This window comes from Rhinopithecus roxellana, chromosome 12, assembly GCF_007565055.1.
Source record: "Rhinopithecus roxellana isolate Shanxi Qingling chromosome 12, ASM756505v1, whole genome shotgun sequence".
In the NCBI taxonomy this organism is placed as follows: Eukaryota; Metazoa; Chordata; class Mammalia; order Primates; family Cercopithecidae; genus Rhinopithecus; species Rhinopithecus roxellana.
Genome location: NC_044560.1, coordinates 17738110 through 17758239, shown reverse-complemented (window position 1 = coordinate 17758239; position 20130 = coordinate 17738110). Strand labels below are relative to the sequence as shown.

General features: G+C 48.0%; 1 protein-coding gene across 6 annotated transcripts in view; it reads left to right on the top strand.

Moving 5' to 3' along the window:
- TAF12 (TATA-box binding protein associated factor 12) overlaps nt 1–12288 on the top strand; it is a 39347-nt gene extending 27059 nt beyond the window's left edge. For all 6 annotated transcript variants that reach the window (XM_010380335.2, XM_030913407.1, XM_010380334.2 and 3 more), the window contains 4 exons: nt 717–794; nt 6480–6594; nt 9584–9672; nt 11809–12288. In XM_010380335.2, coding sequence (XP_010378637.1) covers nt 717–794; nt 6480–6594; nt 9584–9672; nt 11809–11844 — 318 coding nt within the window. In that variant the 3' untranslated portion in view covers nt 11845–12288. The remainder of the gene's footprint in view (nt 1–716; nt 795–6479; nt 6595–9583; nt 9673–11808) is intronic.
- Nucleotides 12289–20130: the final 7842 nt, after the last annotated feature.

Here is a 20130-nt window from a genome sequence, read left to right as displayed (position 1 = left end):
CAGCATGCTGTATGCCAAACGAGGAAGTAAGTGGTTACCTTTACTGGGATGGGCTAGGAAAAGCATCAGAAAGAGGCACCATGAGCTGAGCAAGAAGGAAGAAGGGAGGAAGAGCATGTACAGCACTTTGGGAGGCTGAGGTGGAAGAATCACTTGAAGCCAGGAGTTCAAGAGCAGGCTGCACAACATAGCGAGATCCTGTCTCTCAATAAAAAATAAAAAAAAATTAGCCGGGTGTGGTGGCACGTGCCTATGGTCCCAGCTAGCTGGGAAGCTTAGGTGGGAGAGCTTGGCAGTCAAAGCTGCAGTAAGCCATGTTCATGCCACTGTACTCCAGTGGGCAATAGAGGGAGACCCTGTCTCAAAAAAAAAAAAACTTGTCTAAAGGCAAGGGGCATGGTACAATTTGTGGTGGTCAGAGAATTGCAAATTTCTTCATGTAGAGAGGCACAGTGAGAAAAAGACATGAGGCTGAAATATACTGCCTGACAGCTGGATGCTGGCCTGTCTTCAAACTGCTCTTTCCACCTTTCCGTAAGTTACTTCTGTCTTGAGAGTATTGTCTTATAGCAGCATAGTCAGGTAGGCCAGACTCTGAACTCATTGTAAAGTGAAAACTAAAACCAACAATTTGATAGCCTTTCTTCATTACAGGGTAATGATTTGTTTCGTTTCCTTAATACTTGGTTGAAAAGTCTTCTCCCAATTAACTTTAGGTATTGACCAAGAAGAAATTACAGGACTTAGTAAGAGAAGTGGATCCTAATGAGCAGTTGGATGAAGATGTGGAGGAGGTAAGGTGGGGTTGGGTACCCTAGAAACTGGTTCCTGAGAACTGGTATAGCATAGTGGTTAAGAGCACAAACAGGCCAGATGCAGTGGCTCATGCCTTTTGAGAGACCGAAGCAAGAGGATTGCTAGAGCTCAGAGGTTCAAGACCAGCCTAGGCCATATAATGAGACCTTGTCTCTGCAAAACATTAACAAATTAGCTGAGGCCGGGCGCAGTGGCTCAAGCCTGTAATCCCAGCACTTTGGGAGGCTGAGACGGGCGGATCACGAGGTCAGGAGATTGAGACCATCCTGGCTAACACGGTGAAACCCCGTCTCTACTAAAAAATACAAAAAACTAGCCGGGCAAGGTGGCGGGCGCCTGTAGTCCCAGCTACATGGGAGGCTGAGACAGGAGAATGGCGGGAACCCGGGAGGCAGAGCTTGCAGTGAGCTGAGATTGCGCCACTGCACTCCAGCCTGGGCGACAGAGCGAGACTCCGTCTCAGAAAAAAAAAAAAAAAAAAAAAAATTAGCTGACTGTGGTGGCGTGCATCTGTAGTTCCAGCTACTAGGGAGGTTGAAGTGTTCTTAAACCCAGAAGGCCGAGGTTGCAGTAAGCCAGGATTGCACCACTGTAATAAATAAATAAAATAAAATAAGAGCACAGACAAATCTGCATTTGCTTTATACCCAATAATTGCTGCTACTTTTGCCTGTTAAAAAGGCATAGTCTGTTGCTCATAGGCAATCACTTTCAACAATTTTAGCTGTTTCTGTAACATTCTTCTGTATTTCTAAGTAATATACTTAAACGAGATACTCTTTGACCCATTAATTTTATAATATTCTTTTTTTTTGAGATGGAGTTTCGCTCTTGTTGCTCAGGCTGGAGTGCAGTGGTGCAATCTTGGCTCACCTCAACCTCCACCTCCCGGGTTCAAGTGATTCTCCTGCCTCAGCCTCCTGAGTTGCTGGGATTATAGGCATGCGCCACCACACCTGGCTAATTTTTGTATTTTTAGTAGAGATGGGGTTTCTCCATATCGGTCAGGCTGGTCTCGAACTCCTGACCTCAGGTTATCTGCCTGCCTCGGCCTCCCAAAGTGCTGGGATTACAGGTGTGAGTCACTGTGTCTGGCCAATTTTATAATATTCTGTTGATTCCCTATTATGGTAAATGAGAATTTTTTACACCACTCACATATGTACCATATAACTTTCTTTTTTTATTTTTATTTTTATTTTTTTAAGACAGTCTTGCTCTGTCGCCCAGGCTGGAGTGTAGTGGCACGATCTTAGCTTACTGCAACCTCTGCCTCCCAGGGGTTCAAGTAAGTGATTCTCCTGCCTCAGCCTCCCAAGTAGCTGGGATTATAGGCATGTGCCACCACACCTGGCTAATTTTTGTATTTTTAGTAGAGATGAGGTTTTGCCATGTTGGCCAGGCTGGTCTCAGACTCCTGACCTCAGGTGATTCACCCACCTCAGCCTCCCAAAGTGCTGGGATTACAGGCATGAGCTATCATGCCTGCTGGCCCATATAACTTTCCTTACTGTTTTTCTTTTTTTTTTTTTTGAGACATAGTCTTGCTCAGCCACCCAGGCTGGAGGGCAGTGGTGCTCTATATCAGCTCACTGCAAACTGCATCTCCCAGGTTCAAGCGATTCTCCCACCTCAGCCTCTCAAGTAGTTGGGATTACAGGTGCACACCACCATACCTAATTTTTGTATATTTAGTAGAGACAGGGTTTTACCATGTTGGCCAGGCTGGTCTCAAACTTCTGACCTCCAGTGATCCACCCGCCTCAGCCTTCCAAAGTGCTGGGATTATAGGTGTGAGCCACTATGTCTGACCCTGGCTATTCATTCTTAAAGAATCACCTGCTGGGCAGGCGTAGTGGCTCAAGCCTGTAATCCCAGCGCTTTGGGAGGCCGAAGCGGGCGGATCACAAGGTCAGAGATCCAGACTATCCTGGCTAACACAGTGAAACCCCATCTCTACTAAAAATACAAAAAATTAGCCAGGCATGGTGGCGGGAGCCTATAGTCCCAGCTACTTGGGAGGCTGAGGCAGGAGAATGTTGTGAACCCAGGAGACGGAGCTTGCAGTGAGCTGAGATCGTGCCACTGCACTCCAGCCTGGGCGACACAGCGAGACCCTGTCTCAAAAAAAACAAAAGAATCACCCACTGAAAAGCTGATTTGAAGCATAATTGACGGATTTGGCCCAGTAATATATGGATAAATGTTTAACAACCAGCTCTTTGGAGGAAAATGACCAATTTGCAGTGCTTTATTATTTCTGTGATGTAACTATTTCTACCAACATGACATCACTAAATACAAACTTGGGAAAAGAGGTACATAATTGGCTTTTTTTTTTTTGAGACGGAGTCTCGCTCTGTCGCCCAGGCTGGAGTGCAGTGTCTTGATCTCGGCTCACTGCAAGCTCCGTCTCCTGGGTTCACGCCATTCTCCTGCCTCAGCCTCCCAAGTAGCTGGGACTACAGGTGCCCGCCACCTCGCCCGGCTAATTTTTTGTATTTTTAGTAGAGACGGGGTTTCACCGTGTTAGCCAGGATGGTCTTGATCTCCTGACCTCATGATCCGCCTGTCTCGGCCTCCCAAAGTGTTGGGATTATAGGCGTGAGCCACTGCGCCCAGCCCATAATTGGCTTTTTTTTTTTTTTTTTTTTTTTTTTTTTTTTTTTTTTTTTTTTTTTTTGAGGCGGAGTCTCGCTCTGTCGCCCGGACTGGAGTGCAGTGGCCAGATCTCAGCTCACTGCAAGCTCCGCCTCCCGGGTTTACGCCATTCTCCTGCCTCAGCCTCCCGAGTAGCTGGGACTACAGGGCCCGCCACCTCGCCCGGCTAGTTTTTGTATTTTTAGTAGTATGAGCTGATCTCGGTTCACTCTAGCAGACCACAGTCTTGATTGACTTCAGAATAATTTGTCCCCAAGTCAACCTTCCTAATGGAAGGTTCCCTAAATGTCAGTATCTGTGAGTCTTTTCTCTGGAATCATTCAATATCTCCAGAGAAAATTTCAGTCTCCTATCTTGAGAGTTTATCCCTTAGCTTCTTTTTTTTTTTTTTTGAGATGGAGTCTTGTTCTGTTGCCCAGGCTGGAGTGCAGCAGCGTGATCTCAGCTCACTGCAACCTCCGCCTCCCGGGTTCAAGCTATTCTCTTGCCTCAGTCTCCTGAGAAGCTGGGACTACAGGTGCATGCCATCATACCCGGCTAATTTTTGTAATTTTAGTAGAGACGGAGTTTCACCATATTGGTCAAGCTGGTCTCGAATTCCTGACCTCGGGTCATCCACCCACTTCGGCCTCCCAAAGGGCTGGGATTACAGGCATGAGCCACTGCACCTGGCAATATGTTTTTTTTAACTGTCATTTTAATGGGATTAGGGAGGGACAAGAGGTCAATTGATCTGCTGTTTAATCAGAAATCTTTCTCTTAGATGGTGTGCATTTGGTTCCCACAGTAAAGATGACAATGAGTTAATGGTCCACCAGAACAAGGAGTTTTGTATCTATGGTTGTAATTTTAGTTTGTTTTGGTTTGTCAGCAGAGGAAGCCATGGAGACTATATCAGTTTTTTCATGTGCGTGCATATTTATTTATTTGTTTGTTTTTGAGACGAGGTCTCTGTCACCAAGGCTGGAGTGCTGTGCCATGATCACAGCTCACTGCAATCTCGACTAAGTGGACTCAAGCAAGCCTCCCACTTCAGCCTCCCAAGCGGGACTACAAGTGCATGCCACCAAGCCCAGCTAATTTCTGTATTTTTTGTAGAGACAGGGTTTTGCCATGCATGTTGCCCAGGCTAGTCTCGAACTCCAGAGCTCAAGCAAACCATCTGCCTCAGCCTCCCAAAGTGCTGGGATTATAGGAGTGCCTCATGTAGATATATAGATTTTTATCTTCAGAATTCTCATCCTTCTCTTCACACAGTCCAATAATAATTGATAGTGATGTGGAAAGAACTCAAGATTTAGACTCAGAACCCTCGAGTTGGAATCCTGGTTCCTCTGCTTTCTCTCTTTCTTTCTTTTTTTCTTTTTGAGACAGAGTCTTGCCCTGTCACCCAGGCTGGAGTGCAGTGGTGCAATCTCGGCTCACTGCAACCTCCACCCCCCGGGTTTAAGCGATTCTCCTGCCTCAACCTCTAGAGTAGCTGGGATTACAGATGCCCACCACCGTGCGCAGCTAATTTTTTATTTTTAGTAGAGACAGGGTTTCACCATGTTGGTCAGGCTGGTCTCAAGCTCCTGACCTCAGTTGATCCACCTGCCTTGGTCTTCCAAAGTGCTGGAATTACAGGCATGAGCCACTGCGCACGGCCCTTAGAGACTGGATTTCACCACGTTGGTCAGGCTGGTCTCGAGCTCCTGACCTCAAATGATCTGCCCACCTCAGCCTCCCAAAGTTCTGGGATTACAGGTGTGAGCCACCATGTCTGGCCTCTATTTATTTGTTATTATTTTTTAAATTATTATTATTGGCTGGGCGCGGTGGCTCAAGCCTGTAATCCCAGCACTTTGGGAGGCCGAGGCGGGCGGATCACGAGGTCAGGAGATCGAGACCATCCTGGCTAACATGGTGAAACCCCGTCTCTACTAAAAATACAAAAAACTAGCTGGGCGAGGTGGCGGGCGCCTGTAGTCCCAGCTACTCGGGAGGGTGAGGCAGGAGAATGGTGTAAACCCAGGAGGCGGAGCTTGCAGTGAGCTGAGATCGCACCATTGCACTCCAACCTGGGTGACAGAGCAAGACTCCGTCTCAAAAAAAAATAAATAAAATAAATTATTATTATTATTTTTTGAGACAGAGTCTTGCTCTGGCATCAGGCTGGAGTACAGTGGCAAGATCTCGGCTGACTGCAACCTCCACCTCCCGGGTTCAAGTCATTCTCCTGCCCCAGCCTCCCAAGTAGCTGGGACTACAGGCACGCGCCACCACACCCAGCTAATTTTTGTATTTTTAGTAGAGACAAGGTTTCACCACGTTGGCCAGGATGGTCTCCATCTCTTGACCTCATGATTCGCCCACCTTAGCCTCCCAAAGTGCTGGGATTACAGGCGTGAGCCACTGCGCCCGGCCTATTTATTTTTAAATACAGATGGGGCTCTTGCAATATTGTTGGGCTGGTCTCGAACTTCTGACCCCAAGTGATCCTCCCAACTTGGCCTCCCAAAGTGCTGAGATTACAGGCATGAGCCATTGTGCCTGGCCTTCTGCTTTCTACTTACATGGCCATGAACAAATTAGTCTCTCTGAGTCTGTGAAATCCTCTGTGGAATGAATAAAATCCGTGTCCCATTTTCTTCACAGGATTATTGTAAGGACTAAGTGAGATAATGGAAACAAAAGTGCTTTTAAGATACTGTGAGTGAGGAATTCAAATGATTCACTTTTATTTTCTCACTAATAAATAAAGATATGGAGGGTAGGGATTGGGTTAGTTGATTACTGCTGGGTAGAAATTATATGCTCAGTAAGGTATGAGTTGCACTCAACCTAGGTAATGTTTCTTTTGTCCTTCTCATTCCTCTTCCCCACCTTAGCCCAAATGCTGATTCCAGCCTTCTACTAGAAAGCCTGACTAAATACGCAATACAAGCTGAAAGCACTTGTCCCAGCAACAGGAGCCTACCCTGCCAATGTCGTGCTGACTCTCCCCACTTTACCTTCCCCAGATGCTGCTGCAGATTGCTGATGATTTTATCGAGAGTGTGGTGACAGCAGCCTGTCAGCTTGCACGGCATCGCAAGTCCAGCACCCTGGAGGTGAAAGATGTCCAGCTGCATTTAGGTATGTGGTCTTGTTTCTCCCTGAAGTATATATTCAACTGCTTCTTCAGAACTGCCAGGGAAAGTGTAGTCAGAAGACTACACTGTAGTCTGCCAGAGTCAGACTTTTGGGTGCTGGGATTTATGTATTAATTCAATAACAGCACCAAATAGAAAAGAGAAATCCATCTATGGTAGGGAGAATGAGCCCAGGCATGGATTTGAAACCAGATTCTGCCACTTTCCAGCTGTATCAGCCTATTTTTCCTACCTAGTATCTCTTAGAGTCTGTTTCCTCATTTGTAAAGTGAGGATCATAATATCCTCCTTACAGAATAATTGTGAGAATTATAGACTATGTCTGTAAAGTGACTGGCACAGGGCCTGCACAAAGTAGGATCTAGTAAATGTAGGTACTATTATGTCTCCACCATTCAAATGAAACTGTTCCTTAGTGTTCCCTTACAGTTTTAGCTTATTTATGCATTTTCCCCAAGTTTATAATCATACATACAATTTTATATTTTCCTTTTCTACTTAACAGACACTAAATTTGAGTTTGAGTTTTTCTGGGAGATACTCAGCTAACAGTGATAACCATAATCACTTGGAAATGAATAAGCAGCCCTCTGCATTGGATACAATGTGATTAAAAGAAAGATCAGGCCGGGCGCGGTGGCTCAAGCCTGTAATCCCAGCACTTTGGGAGGCCGAGACGGGCGAATCACGAGGTCAGGAGTTCGAGACCATCCTGGCTAACACGGTGAAACCCCGTCTCTACTAAAAAATACAAAAAGCTAGCCGGGTGAGGTGGCTGGCGCCTGTAGTCCCAGCTACTCGGGAGGCTGAGGCAGGAGAATGGCGTAAACCCGGGAGGCAGAGCTTGCAGTGAGCTGAGATCCGGCCACTGCACTCCAGGCCGGGCGACAGAGCAAGACTCCATCTCAAAAAATAAATAAATAAATAAATAAATAAATAAATAAATAAATAAAAGATCAGTCTATAACTGTGTATGTGTGTGTATATATATGTATATATTTATGTGTGTATATATATATTGTATATATAATTTATGTTTGTATAAATATATATAATTTTTATATATTTATATATACTTTATATATATTATACTTTATATATAAATAAATATATTTTTTTTGATCAAGTCTCACTCTGTCACCCAGGTTAGAGTGCAGTGACGCCATCTCGGCAACCTCCACCTCCTGGGTTCAAGTGATTCTCCTGCCTCAGCCTCCTAAGTAGCTGGGACTATAGGCCTGTACCACCACACCTGGCTAATTTTTGTATTTTCAGTAGAAATGGGGTTTCATCATGTTGGTCAGGCTGGTCTCGAACTCCTGGCCTCTGGTGATCCACCTGCCTTGGCCTCCCAAAGTGCTGGGATTACAGTCGTGAGCCACCATGCCCAGCCCAATGTATAACTATAGAGACAGGCCAAATGAATGAGATTCGGTGCAGATCAGCCCATGACTAATTATTGAAAGGCTTCCTTCACAGTGTCAAGAAGCTATTGCCTTGGGGAGGCATTGGTAGTCTAGGTAAAGTAAATAACACACTTTGGGTAATGTTGCTGGTGTCTAGAGAAAAGGACAGATATTCTGGTTTTCCATTAATGTGTAGCAGACCACCCCAAAAACAGTGGCTTAGCACAATAACAGTTGTTGATTTTATTCATGAATCTGGGGGTTGACTGGGCTCAGCTAGTTTTACTAAGTCAGGCAGTGGCTGGGCCTGAGATTGTCTTGAAGGAAAGCATACTAGTTTCCTCAGGCTACCTTAACAAAATACCATAAACTTGGCAGCTTAAAACAAAAAATTTTCTCTCACAGTTCTGCAGGCCAGAAATCTGAAATCTAAGTGTCAGCAGGGTCATGCTCTCATTGCTGCCCCTAGGGAAAAGTCTATTCTTGCCTCCTCCTAGCCTCTGGTGGTGGCTGGCAATCCTTGGTGTTCCATGGCTTGCAGCTACAGAACTCCAGGCTTTGCCTCAGTCTTTACATGGCCTTTTCCCTGTGTGTCTCTGTCTCTGTGTCTCTTCTTTTCTTCTCACAGGACACCAGTCATATTGGATTAAGGGCTAACCCTACTCCAATGTGATCTCATTTTAACCAATTTCATCTGCAACATCCCTATTTCCAAATAAGATCATATTCTGGAGGTACTTAAGGTTAAGACTGCAACATATCTTTTTTAGGGACACAATTTAAATAACCCATAATGGAAGGCTTCATATCGTCCATGTCTGATGCCTGGTCTAAGAACACTGAAACAGCTGGGATTCTGTAGGCGTCTCCCTCCGTCCCTCCCAACCCTCCCATTCCCCTTCACATTCCCCAGTCCTACCCTTCCCATCTTCCCCACCCACCATCTCTCCATATGGTCTCATCCTTGAGCAGTCCCAGGATAGCTAGACTTCTTCGCCAACACGGTGAAACCCTGTCTCTACTAAAAATACAAAAAATTAGCTGGGTGTGGTGGCGGGTGCCTGTAGTCCCAACTGCTCGAGAGGCTGAGGCAGGAGAATGGCGTGAACCCGGGAGGCGGAGCTTGCAGTGAGCCGAGATCACGCCACTGCACTGCAACCTGGGCAACAGAGTGAGACTCTGTCTCCAAAAAAAAAAAAAAAGAAAGAAAGAAAGAAATATTAGCTGGCCATGGTGGCATGCACCTGCAGTCCCAGCTACTTGGGAGGCCAAGATGGGAAGATCGCTTGTGCTGGGGCAGTCAAGGCTGTAGTGAGCCAAGATTGTGCCACTGCACCCCACTCTGGGTGACAGAGTGGGAAGACCCTGTCTCCAAAAAAAAAAAAAAAAAAAAAAAAAAAACACCTTGGAGAGGCCATGCCCATTTTTCCCATTTGTAATATAATCCTTCTGTGGAGTTAGTAGCCAGATGCCCACATTCATCCTCCCTGATCCAAGGGGGTCACATTGCACTCCTGGTACTGCTTTCTTGGTACCTTTATCTCTTTGCTGGCTTCTTTCTTGCAGAGCGCCAGTGGAACATGTGGATCCCAGGATTTGGCTCTGAAGAAATCCGACCCTACAAAAAAGCTTGCACCACAGAAGCTCACAAACAGGTGAGGAGATGCCAGAGCCCTGGGGACAGCCAAGGCTGATTCCTTGAGCTACATCTCAGAGTGGATACACACAGCTACCTTCTAGGGGGTCTCGCTTCCCCCATACAGCAAACTTCACTCTCTGGATCAAGGGTCAGAGAGGGCAAGGGTCAGAGAGAGCAGCGGTCACCGGGAGATCAATAAGATATTCACATGGTGCCATGCTGTTCCCACATATGGTCTGTTTTTTCCTGTAACTCTGTTGAGTGTCACTTAAAACTGTTGATTCTGGGTTCTTCTAACATGGATGGAGCTCACCCCACCATACCTCCTTAATGAAATCTTCCTTCATTGTTGCTGATTGCAACACCATATATGGTCCTATGAAGAGAAGGCAGGTTAAAGAAAGCAAAAGTAGGCCGGGCGCGGTGGCTCAAGCCTGCAATCCCAGCACTTTGGGAGGCCGAGGCGGGCAGATCACGAGGTCAGGAGATCCAGACCATCCTGGCTAACACGGTGAAACCCCTTCTCTACTAAAAAAATACAAAAAACTAGCCGGGCGAGGTGGCGGGCGCCTGTAGTCCCAGCTACTCGGGAGGCCGAGGCAGGAGAATGACGTAAAGCCGGGAGGCGGAGCTTGCAGTGAGTGGAGATTGGGCCACTGCACTCCAGCCTGAGCGACAGAGCGAGACTCCGTCTCAAAAAAAAAAAAAAAAAGAAACAAAGGAAAAATATGCTGTGCTTGTTCTGAGAGGTAGTATCCAGGTTGCTGTGCTGGACATTCTGGCCTGTGTCCTGGTTTTACCTTTGAACAAGGTTCCCTCTAAACAAGGAACCTAGGAGTCAGTATGAGAATACTACTTCTGCTGTGGAGCAAGTCACCCCCATCTTTGATCAGTCCAACAGCAGTGTTGGCCTCCCTCTGACAAGGCTGTTATCCTTTCTGTCTTAACTTAAGTGGCTACTCTGATTTGAAACGTGAGCTTTTTCCAAGCTTAGCAGGCACAACTGGGCAGTCCTGGTTGAGTGCCCCTGCTTCGCCATAGCCTGGTATCTCTGGAGTAGGTATTGGTAGAGCTCACAGAGCAAGCCCTACAGGGAAGCCACCAGTTTCCTGAATGGAAAGATTGCACTGTTCAGAAGAGAGTCTCTCCAAATAATGGACTGTCACTTTGTGCTCCCAAATTAACCATTTTTCAGCCCTATTTATTTAGTCAACAAATGCCATAATATTGGTATTTGGTCAAAAAGAATGAGCAAAGCAAGCTGTCAGTTTGGCTAGTGGCTAGTAATAGTAAAATAATTCAGATCATGAAACCTGTGGATCTGAGTGTTTCCATGATGGACTGTGGTAGAAGTTGTTAGTCTTCAGTTTCCCTTCAATGCAGGTCATGAGGTGTGAAATGTCAGCTCCCTTTGTGTGTGGCAACACTTTGAAATTGAGGCCCTTTCCCTATTGTGTCCATCATCGGAGAAAAGATTGGGGTCAGGGGACCCCAGAAAACACATGCTTGGCCAGGCACAGTGGCTCATGCCTGTAATCCTAGCACTTTGGGAGGCTGAGGCTGGTGGATCACTTGAGGTTAGGAGTTCGAGACCAGCCTGGCCAGCGTAGTGAAACCCTGTCTCTACTAAAAATACAAAAATTAGCCAGGCATGGTGGCATGTGCCTGTAATCCCAGCTACTGGGGAGGCTGAGGCAGGAGAATCGCTTGAACTTGGGAGGCAGAGGTTACAGTGAGCTGAAATCGTGCCACTGCACTCCAGACTCGGCAATAGAGCGAGAGCCCATCTCAAAAAAGAAAAAAAAGAAGAAGAATAAAGAAAGAAAGAAAACACATGCTTTCCCAGCTAATCCTCTAAGTCCTCAAAACTCAAGAGCTGTCACTTTCTCCTGCTTTTAACTTTTTTGCCATTCTGCTAGCCTAGAGCAGTTTGGTAGATGAAGTGGGTCCACTAGCCCATCTAAACATCTCTTGGGGCCTTGCAGACTGCTCTCTGGTTAAAAGGAATCTGCTGAGATGCCTTGTGACTGTAGGTCTCTGAGGGCTGCGGCCTACAGTGTAGACCACGAGGCCTGCTAGCCACACAAAATGTTCCAGAATGCTCCTGACTCCAGCTGCTGCTGCATAACTGCTTATTTCTCTCTCCTTTCAGAGAATGGCATTGATCCGGAAAACAACCAAGAAATAGCACACGGAAAGGTCAGGGAATGGACAACGATGTATTTGGAGATACTTGAGCTGAGAATTCAGCCATCTCATCCTTGGATTTTTTTTTTTTTAATGCTTTACAGAGAAGCATATATTTTTTATTAACAGTGCAGCAATATCTATAATGACTGAGAGGATCTGCCAAAAGAATAAAGCCTCCTACCCCAACTTCCGGTCCCTTTTCCCTGCCATCTCAAAGAGGAGCAATGTATCTTCCAGAGAAGATTTTATTTGTGGTTTATTATATACGTGACTGAATATGGGACAAAGCATTATGGTCTTTTTGGTAAGACAGTATTAGCAGGATTTGTAAAGGGTTTTGTTTCCTTCTCCCTTCCCCTTTTCCCTGTACTTTGTAATGTCAGTGTTTATATGAATATGACTTTCATTTGCTTTTCCAGAATAAAGAAGTTATTAATCGAAAGACAAGGTACCTTTGAAATCCCAGAGGGAGTCAGGACAGGCAAGCCTGGATTGTAGCTCTCTAGTCAGCAGGTGGCAGCATCGTTACTCATTTCTGTGTTTGAGAAAAACTCAGGGATTTTCCATCATTTTACTCCAAGGGAGGCCATAATATCAGCAGGAGTTTGAGTCCAGCTTCTCTGCCATAAGAATTGAGTAGGGTGACCTTCTCCCACGGCCTTCAACTGAACAGGCATCCTTGTTTTGGCAATGTTATGTGCCTAAATATCCTTTTTGGGTTTTTTTGGTTTTTGTTTTTTTAATTTTTTTGAGATGGAGTCTAGCTCTGTCACCCAGGCTAGAAGTGCAGTGGCGCGATCTTGGCTCACTGCCACCTCCACCTCCTGGGTTCAAGCGATTCTCCTGCCTCAGCTTCCTGAGTAGCTGGGATTACAGGCACCTGCCACCACACCCAGCTAATTTTTGTATTTTTAGTAGAGATGGGGTTTTCACTGTGTTGGCCAGACAGGTCTCACCCTCCCAAAGTGCTGAGATTACAAGAGTGAGCCACCACGCCCGGCCTAAAAACCCTTTTGACCTGCTCTTCTGGAACTCCTGGAGAAAGCTGTTCATCCCTTTCCCTGAGAAAGGATGGGAGTGGGCGCCTGTCCTCAGGATAGGCGTGTCTGTGCAGGTGCCCATCTCTTCTTAGTTGCTGGTATCTTTGATCCTAGTGTTTTCGCCATCATGCAGAAGAAACCAGGCCCCTTGCAGACCTCAGGGTCATGTCCTTTAGTGGCACCTAGCATCATCCTGTCCTGGGCCCAGCATGGCCCTTGTGGATTGTGAGAGTTCTGTGGGCTCTAGGGAGGATGGCTGTCCTACCCAAGGGTCACTAGCACAGGCACAGCCACCTTGATCTGCTTTGGTCCTCTGCTTCCTGAAGCTTGGCCCAGGATGAGACCCTGCTTTTATTTTTTTATTTTTATTTTTATTTATTTATTTATTTATTTTTTGAGACAGAGCCTGGCTCTGTCACCCAGGCTGGAGTGCAGTGGCCGGATCTCAGCTCACTGCAAGCTCCGCCTCCCGGGTTCACGCCATTCTCCTGCCTCAGCCTCCCGAATAGCTGGGACTACAGGTGCCCGCCACCTCGCCCGGCTAGTTTTTTGTATTTTTTTTAGTAGAGACGGGGTTTCACTGTGTTAGCCAGGATGGTCTCGATCCCTCCTGACCTCGTGATCCGCCCGTCTCGGCCTCCCAAAGTGCTGGGATTACAGGCTTGAGCCACCGCGCCTGGCCTGAGACCCTGCTTTTCAAAACTCTCTCCCACCCTGGGTTAGATCCCATGTGCCCCTCTTCACAGTCTCACAGATATATTGAGTGAGCTCCTCAGAGGCTGTGGTAATGTTACCGTTGCTCTTGGCTGAAGTTTCAATGTCCCAAAGAGGCAGCCAGCTTCTTTTCCTGTGGTGTCACCTGGTACTCACCAACAGGTCACTCTTGTGGCCAACCATCAGGATGACGATGTTGAAGGGTTTTACTTTCTCCAGAACCTCCTGATGCCAGTGCTGACACTCATAAAGGATATTCTGTTGGTGATATCCAACACCAAGGGGCCTCCAGCTGGGTTTCAGTAGTAGGACGAGTCACTGACCTTGGCAGCTAAGGAATCTAGAATTAGTTTTGAGATCTCCACTGAGACAGAAGGGAACACAGGAATCGGGAAAGTTTAATGGAAAGAGCTGGGGTAGAATCAAAAGACCCCAGTTCTTGATTTGCGGTGTGACAAGTAAGTGGCATCATCCATCTCAGTCTTGTCCTATCTGCATATTGAGGGGCTCGTTCATTCATTCAGCAAGTATTTCTAATCCTATGCCGGTCCTAAGCAGAGGGATACAATGATGAATAAAAACAGACCCAGGTGACTGGGCGCAGTGGCTTAAGCCTGTAATCTCAGTACTTTGGGAGGCCAAGGCAGGTGGATCACTTGAGGTCAGGAGTTCGAGACCAGCCTGGCCGACATGGCGAAACCCTGTGTCTACTAAAAATACAAAAGGCCGGGCGCGGTGGCTCAAGTCTGTAATCCCAGCACTTTGGGAGGCCGAGACGGGCGGATCACAAGGTCAGGAGATCGAGACCATCCTGGCTAACACGGTGAAACCCTGTCTCTACTAAAAATGCAAAAAAATTAGCCGGGCGTGGCGGCGAGCGCTTGTAGTCCCAGCTGCTTGGGAGGCTGAGGCAGGAGAATGGCGTAAACCCGGGAGGCGGAGCTTGCAGTGAGCTGAGATCCAGCCACTGCACTCCAGCCTGGGCGACAGAGCGAGACTCCGCCTCAAAAAAAAAAAATAAATAAAAATAAAAATACAAAAACTTAGCCAGGCAGCTGAGGCAGGAGAATTGCTTGAACCTGGGAGGCGGAGGTTGTAGTGAGCTGAGATTGCACCACTGCACTCCAACCTGGGCGACAGAGCCAGACTTTGTCTCAAAAAAAAAAAAAAAAAGAGACCCAGGGGACAATCCTGTTATTAGATAAGTGTAAAACTGGCACTGGGACAAGGACTTCAAAGGAGAGGTTCACAGGTCTGGGGAAGGGGTCTGGTCAGCTGGGGAGAAATTTTGTTAGAGCCGAGATGTGAGAGATCCAGGTGAAGGGTGTAGGGATCTTTCAAGGAGAGAAATTTTCCTGGTGTACAAACCTTGAGGCAGTTGAGTGAGGTAAGCTGGGCCAGGCCACGCAGCACGTTGCAGATCCCAGCAAAGAGTGGCCTGTCAAAAAAGTAGCAGGAGCCACTGAGGGATTTCAAGCAGAAGTATAGTGTGTGCAAAGGCCCGCAGGTCTACTGGAGTGTGTCAATGAGACCAAAGCACAAGGTGCAAGAATAGGAGTGGCTAGAGCTGAGTGGAATGTGAGCATGGAGTGTGGACAGCTCTCAGGCTTAGGGGTATGCGCCTCATCCTGGCTTCTTTTCTTTTTTTTTTTTTGAAACAGTCTCACCCTGTGGCCCAGGCTGGAGTGCAGTGGCGCGATCTCGGCTCACTTCTAGCTCCGCCTCTAGGTTCACACCATTCTCCTGTCTCAGCCTCCCAAATAGCTGGGACTACAGGCCCCGATCACCATGCCCGGCTAATTTTTTGTACTTTTAGTAGAGACGGGGTTTCACCGTGTTAGCCAAGAAGGTCTCGATCTCCTGACCACGTGATCTGCCCACCTCGACCTCCCAAAGTGCTGGGATTACAGGCGTGAGCCACTGTGCCCAGCCCCTGGCTTTTTTTTTAAAAAAAGCCTTGGCCAGGTGCCGTGGCTATAATCCCAGCACTTTGGAAGGCTGAGGCAGGTAGATCACATGGTCAGGAGATCAAGCCCAACCTGGCCAACATGGCGAAACCCTGTCTCTACTAAAAATACAAAATTAGCCAGGCATGGTGGCGCATGCCTGTAATCCCAGATACTCAGGAGGCTGAGGCAAGAGAATCACATGAACCTGGGAGTCAGAGGTTGCAGTGAGCCAAGATTGTGCCACTGCACTCCAGACTGGGCGACAGAGCACTCCATCCCCCCAAAAAAGAAACAGTCTCACTATCTCACTCTCTCACCCAGGCTGGAGTGAAGTGACGCGATCCCTGCTCACTGCAAGCTTCGCCTCCCGGGTTCAAGCGATTCTTGTGCCTCAGCCTCCTGAGTAGCTGGGATTACAGGCGCGCCACTACATCCTACTAATTTTTGTATTTTTAGTAGGGACGGGGTTTTATGATATTGGCCAGGGTGGCCTCAAACTCCTAACCTCAGGTGATCCGCCTGCCTCAGCCTCCCAAAGTGCTGGGATTACAGGTGTGAGCCACCATGCCCGGCCTCCTTTTTTTTTTAAATTTATTCTTTAAAAACAGAGACCGTTTTGCCATGTTGCCCCAGCTGGTCTCAAAATCCTGGGCTCAAGCAATCTGCTTACCACTGCCTCCCACAGTGCTGGGATTATAGGTGTGAGCCACTGTGCCCAGCCCATCCTGGCTCCTTAGGAAGGTACATGGAGCCCTCAGTTCAGTGTCCATGCCTTGCAGGCTGCTGTGTGTTGTGTGTGTGTGTTGCAGGCTGTAGTGTGGAAGGCCCAGTAGGCTGGCTCCAAGCTTTCCACTTCTCTTCAGTCTGCATAACATCTTTCTTAACTGTTGGACATTTTTAGGGCTCTGAGAAACATTCCATCAGATGAGGATTCTGATGCTCAAAACAGATAAAAAGTTTGAAAACCGGGCCGGGCGTGGTGGCTCAAGCCTGTAATCCCAGCACTTTGGGAAGCCGAGACGGGCGAATCACGAGGTCAGGAGATCGAGACCATCCTGGCTAACACGGTGAAACCCCGTCTCTACTAAAAAATACAAAAAAAAACTAGCCGGGCAAGGTGGCGGGCGCCTATAGTCCCAGCTACTCGGGAGGCTGAGGCAGGAGAATGGCGTAAACCCAGGAGGCAGAGCTTGTAGTAAGCTGAGATCCGGCCACTGCACTCCAGCCTGGGTGACAGAGCAAGACTCCGTCTCAAAAAAATAAAAAAAAGTTTGAAAACCACTGCACACACACACGAAAAAAAAAAAAAAAAGCCACTGCACAGCCATTGGGAACCCCTGAAGTTTCAGGTAAAGGAGTGGTGTAACTATGTTTGCATGTTAAAAGCCTCTCTGGCTGCCAGTGTGGAGGGTGGAATTGGAAGCAGGCAGGAGGGATACTAGTTGGAAGTTGCTACAGTTTTCTGGACTAAAGGTAATAAGATTTGAAGCTGGGTGTGGTGGCTCACACCTGTAACCCCAGCACTTTGGGAGGCCAAGGCAGGCGGATCACCTGAGGTCAGGAGTTCGAGACCAGCCTGGCCAACATAGTGAAACCCTGTTTCTACTAAAAATAAAAAAATTAGCCAGGCATGGTGGCATGTGCCTGTAATCTTAGCTACTCGGGAGGCTGAGTCAGGAGAATAGCTGGAACCCAGGAGGTAGAGGCTGCAGTGAGCCGAGATCGTACCACTGCACCCCAGTCTGGGCGACAAGAGTGAGACTCCATCTAAAAAAAAAGACGAGACATTTTCCCAAGGAGTTAACCAAAAGACAGGGGCAGGGGCTGGCTGTAACAACAGGATGAGTTCCAAGGACACAGAAGGAGCCATCTGAGACTAGGGAGCCATCCTGGAGAGAATCCCCTGTGCCTGCATGGCTTAAAGCTGGGAGGAGGAAAACAAAGTTAAAATAGGGTCTTAGGCCGAGCGCAGTGGCTCAAGCCTGTAATCCCAGCACTTTGAGGGGCTGCAACGGGCGGATCACGAGGTCAGGAAATCGAGACCATCCTGGCAAACAGGGTGAAACCCCGTCTCTACTAAAAAAATACAAAAAACTAGCCGGGTGAGGTGGCGGGCGCCTGTAGTCTCAGCTACTTGGGAGGCTGAGGCAGGAGAATGGCGTAAACCTGGGAGGCGGAGCTTGCAGTGAGCTGAGATCCGGCCACTGCACTCCAGCCTGGGCAACAGAGCGATACTCTGTCTCAAAAAAAAAAAAAAAAAATAGGTCTTACAATTACCTGGAGCTACAGAAGAAAGGGCCTTCAGAGGCCATCCAATGTGGCCCTTATTTTACAGATAAGAACGCTGAGATCTGGAGAGGTCGTGTGACCTGTCCAAGGTCACTAGGCAGGCCAGGACTCAGACCTGTGCCATTAGTCCAGTGTCCATCCTTCTAAATGGCTTCCAAGGCCCCTTCTCTTGACCCCTCCCTTCCTGGTGGATGAGTTCTCTCCTTGGCCCTCAGGGTTGGGGTGGCACCACAGGCGCGTGCCACCACACCTGGCTAATTTTTTGTATTTTTTGGTAGAAACGGAGCTTCACCGTGTTAGCCAGTATGGTCTCGATCTCTTGACCTCATGTTCCGCCCACCTCGGCCTCCTGAAGTGCTGGGATTGCAGGCGTGAGCCACCGTGCCCAGCCCATTATCCTCATTTTTAAGCCACTGAGGCTTAGAAAGATGAAGTAAGTTGGTCAGGGTCCCACTGTTAGTGGAACTGAGATTCAAACCAGGTTTGACAGCAAAGTCTGCCCTATTTTTGGCAGCTGGGATAATGTGGTTAAGAGGAGGTGATGTCTACCTGAGTGTTGCAGGCAGATCAGATAACACAGGGAGAGAGAGCTGGGACTTTCCTGGCACAGAAAACAGCATATGTGAAGTCCACAGCCGCAACTGGTTCAGAATTTGGCCGCCTGGGCCAATGGTTAGTGATGATGCAGCTGGCTCCAGGTGATGAAAGGCTTGGACTAGAGCACAAGGATTTGGATTTTATGCTGTAGGTGTGGGGCCATAGGAGGATTCGAGCAGGGAGGCGGCCAGGCCAAAACTGTTCTTTAAAAAGATCCCTCTGCGTCAAAGTGGATGCTGAATTACAGAAGACCTTGGAGGCCTGAGACTCAAAAGGTGTGGCACAATGTACACTGGCGTCCTCCGCCTTTCCCATACCCTTGGCACAGGCTTTCCTGTAGGTTGGGCTCGCTCTGCTTGTGCAGGCACACACCCATCAAAGCCACTTACAGCCTCTGAGATTTTGCCACACTGAGGGAGATGGTGAGGGCAGGACTGGAGCACTGAAGTTTGAGAAAGGACCCACCCCGGGGCTGGCCTGAGGCGGCGGACAAGATTATTGGAGCTGGCCTGGATTCACCAGTTTAGCCACATGAGTTTCCCTGTCTTGGAGCTGAGGTCTATGAAATGGACAAGATCAGCCCAACCTTACAGGGTTGCTGTGGGTTTAATAATAAGCCTCTGGTAGGGCCAGGCACAGTGGCTCACACCTGTAATCCCAGCACTTTGGGAGGCCGAGGTGGGCGGATCACGAGGTCAGAATATCGAGACCATCCTGGCTAAAATGGTGAAACCCCGTCTCATTAAAAACACAAAAAATTAGCCGGGCGTGGTGGCACCCGCCTGTAGTCCCAGCTACTCAGGAGGTTGAGGCAGGAGAATTGCTTGAACCTGGGAGGCAGAGGTTACAGTGAGCCGAGATTGCACCACTGCACTCCAGCCTGGATGACACAGCGAGACTCCGTTTCAGAATAATAATAATAAGCCTCTGACGGACCAGGCACAGTGTCACGCCTCTAATCCCAGCACTTGGGGAGCAGGCGGATAACCTGAGGTCGGGAGTTCAAGACCAGCCTGACCAACATGGAGAAACCCCGTCTCTACTAAAAATACAAAATTAGCCGGGCATGGTGGTGCATGCCTATAATCCCAGCTACTGGGGAGGCTGAGGCAGAAGGATCGCTTGAACTCAGGAGGCAGAGGTTGCGGTGAGCAGAGATCATACCATTGCACTCCAGCCTGGGCAACAAGAGCAAAACTCCATCTCAAAAAAAAAAGAAAGAAAGAAAAGAAAATTGATGAAGCAGCCAGGCGCGGTGGCTCATGCCTGTAATCCCAGCACTTTGGGAGGCTGAGGCGGGCACAGTACCTCAGGTCAGGAGTTTGAGACCAGCCTGGCCAACATGGTGAAACCCTGTCTCTACTGAAAATACAAAAATTAGTCTGGTGTGGTGGCACGCACCTGTAGTCCCACCTTCTTGGGAGGCTGAGGCAGGAGAATCGTTTGAACCTGGGAGGCAGAGGTTGCAGTGAGCTGAAATCGCCCCACTGCACTGCAGCCTGGGTGACACAGCGAGACTGTCTCAAAAAAAAAAAAAAAAAAATTGATGAAGGAGACCAGGTGTAGTGGCTCACACCTGTAATCCCAGCATTTTGGGAGGCTGAGGCAGGAGGATTGATTGAGGCCAGGAGTGTGAGACCAGCCTTGGCAACATAGTGACACCCTGTCTCTGCGAACAATTTAAAAGTTAGCTTG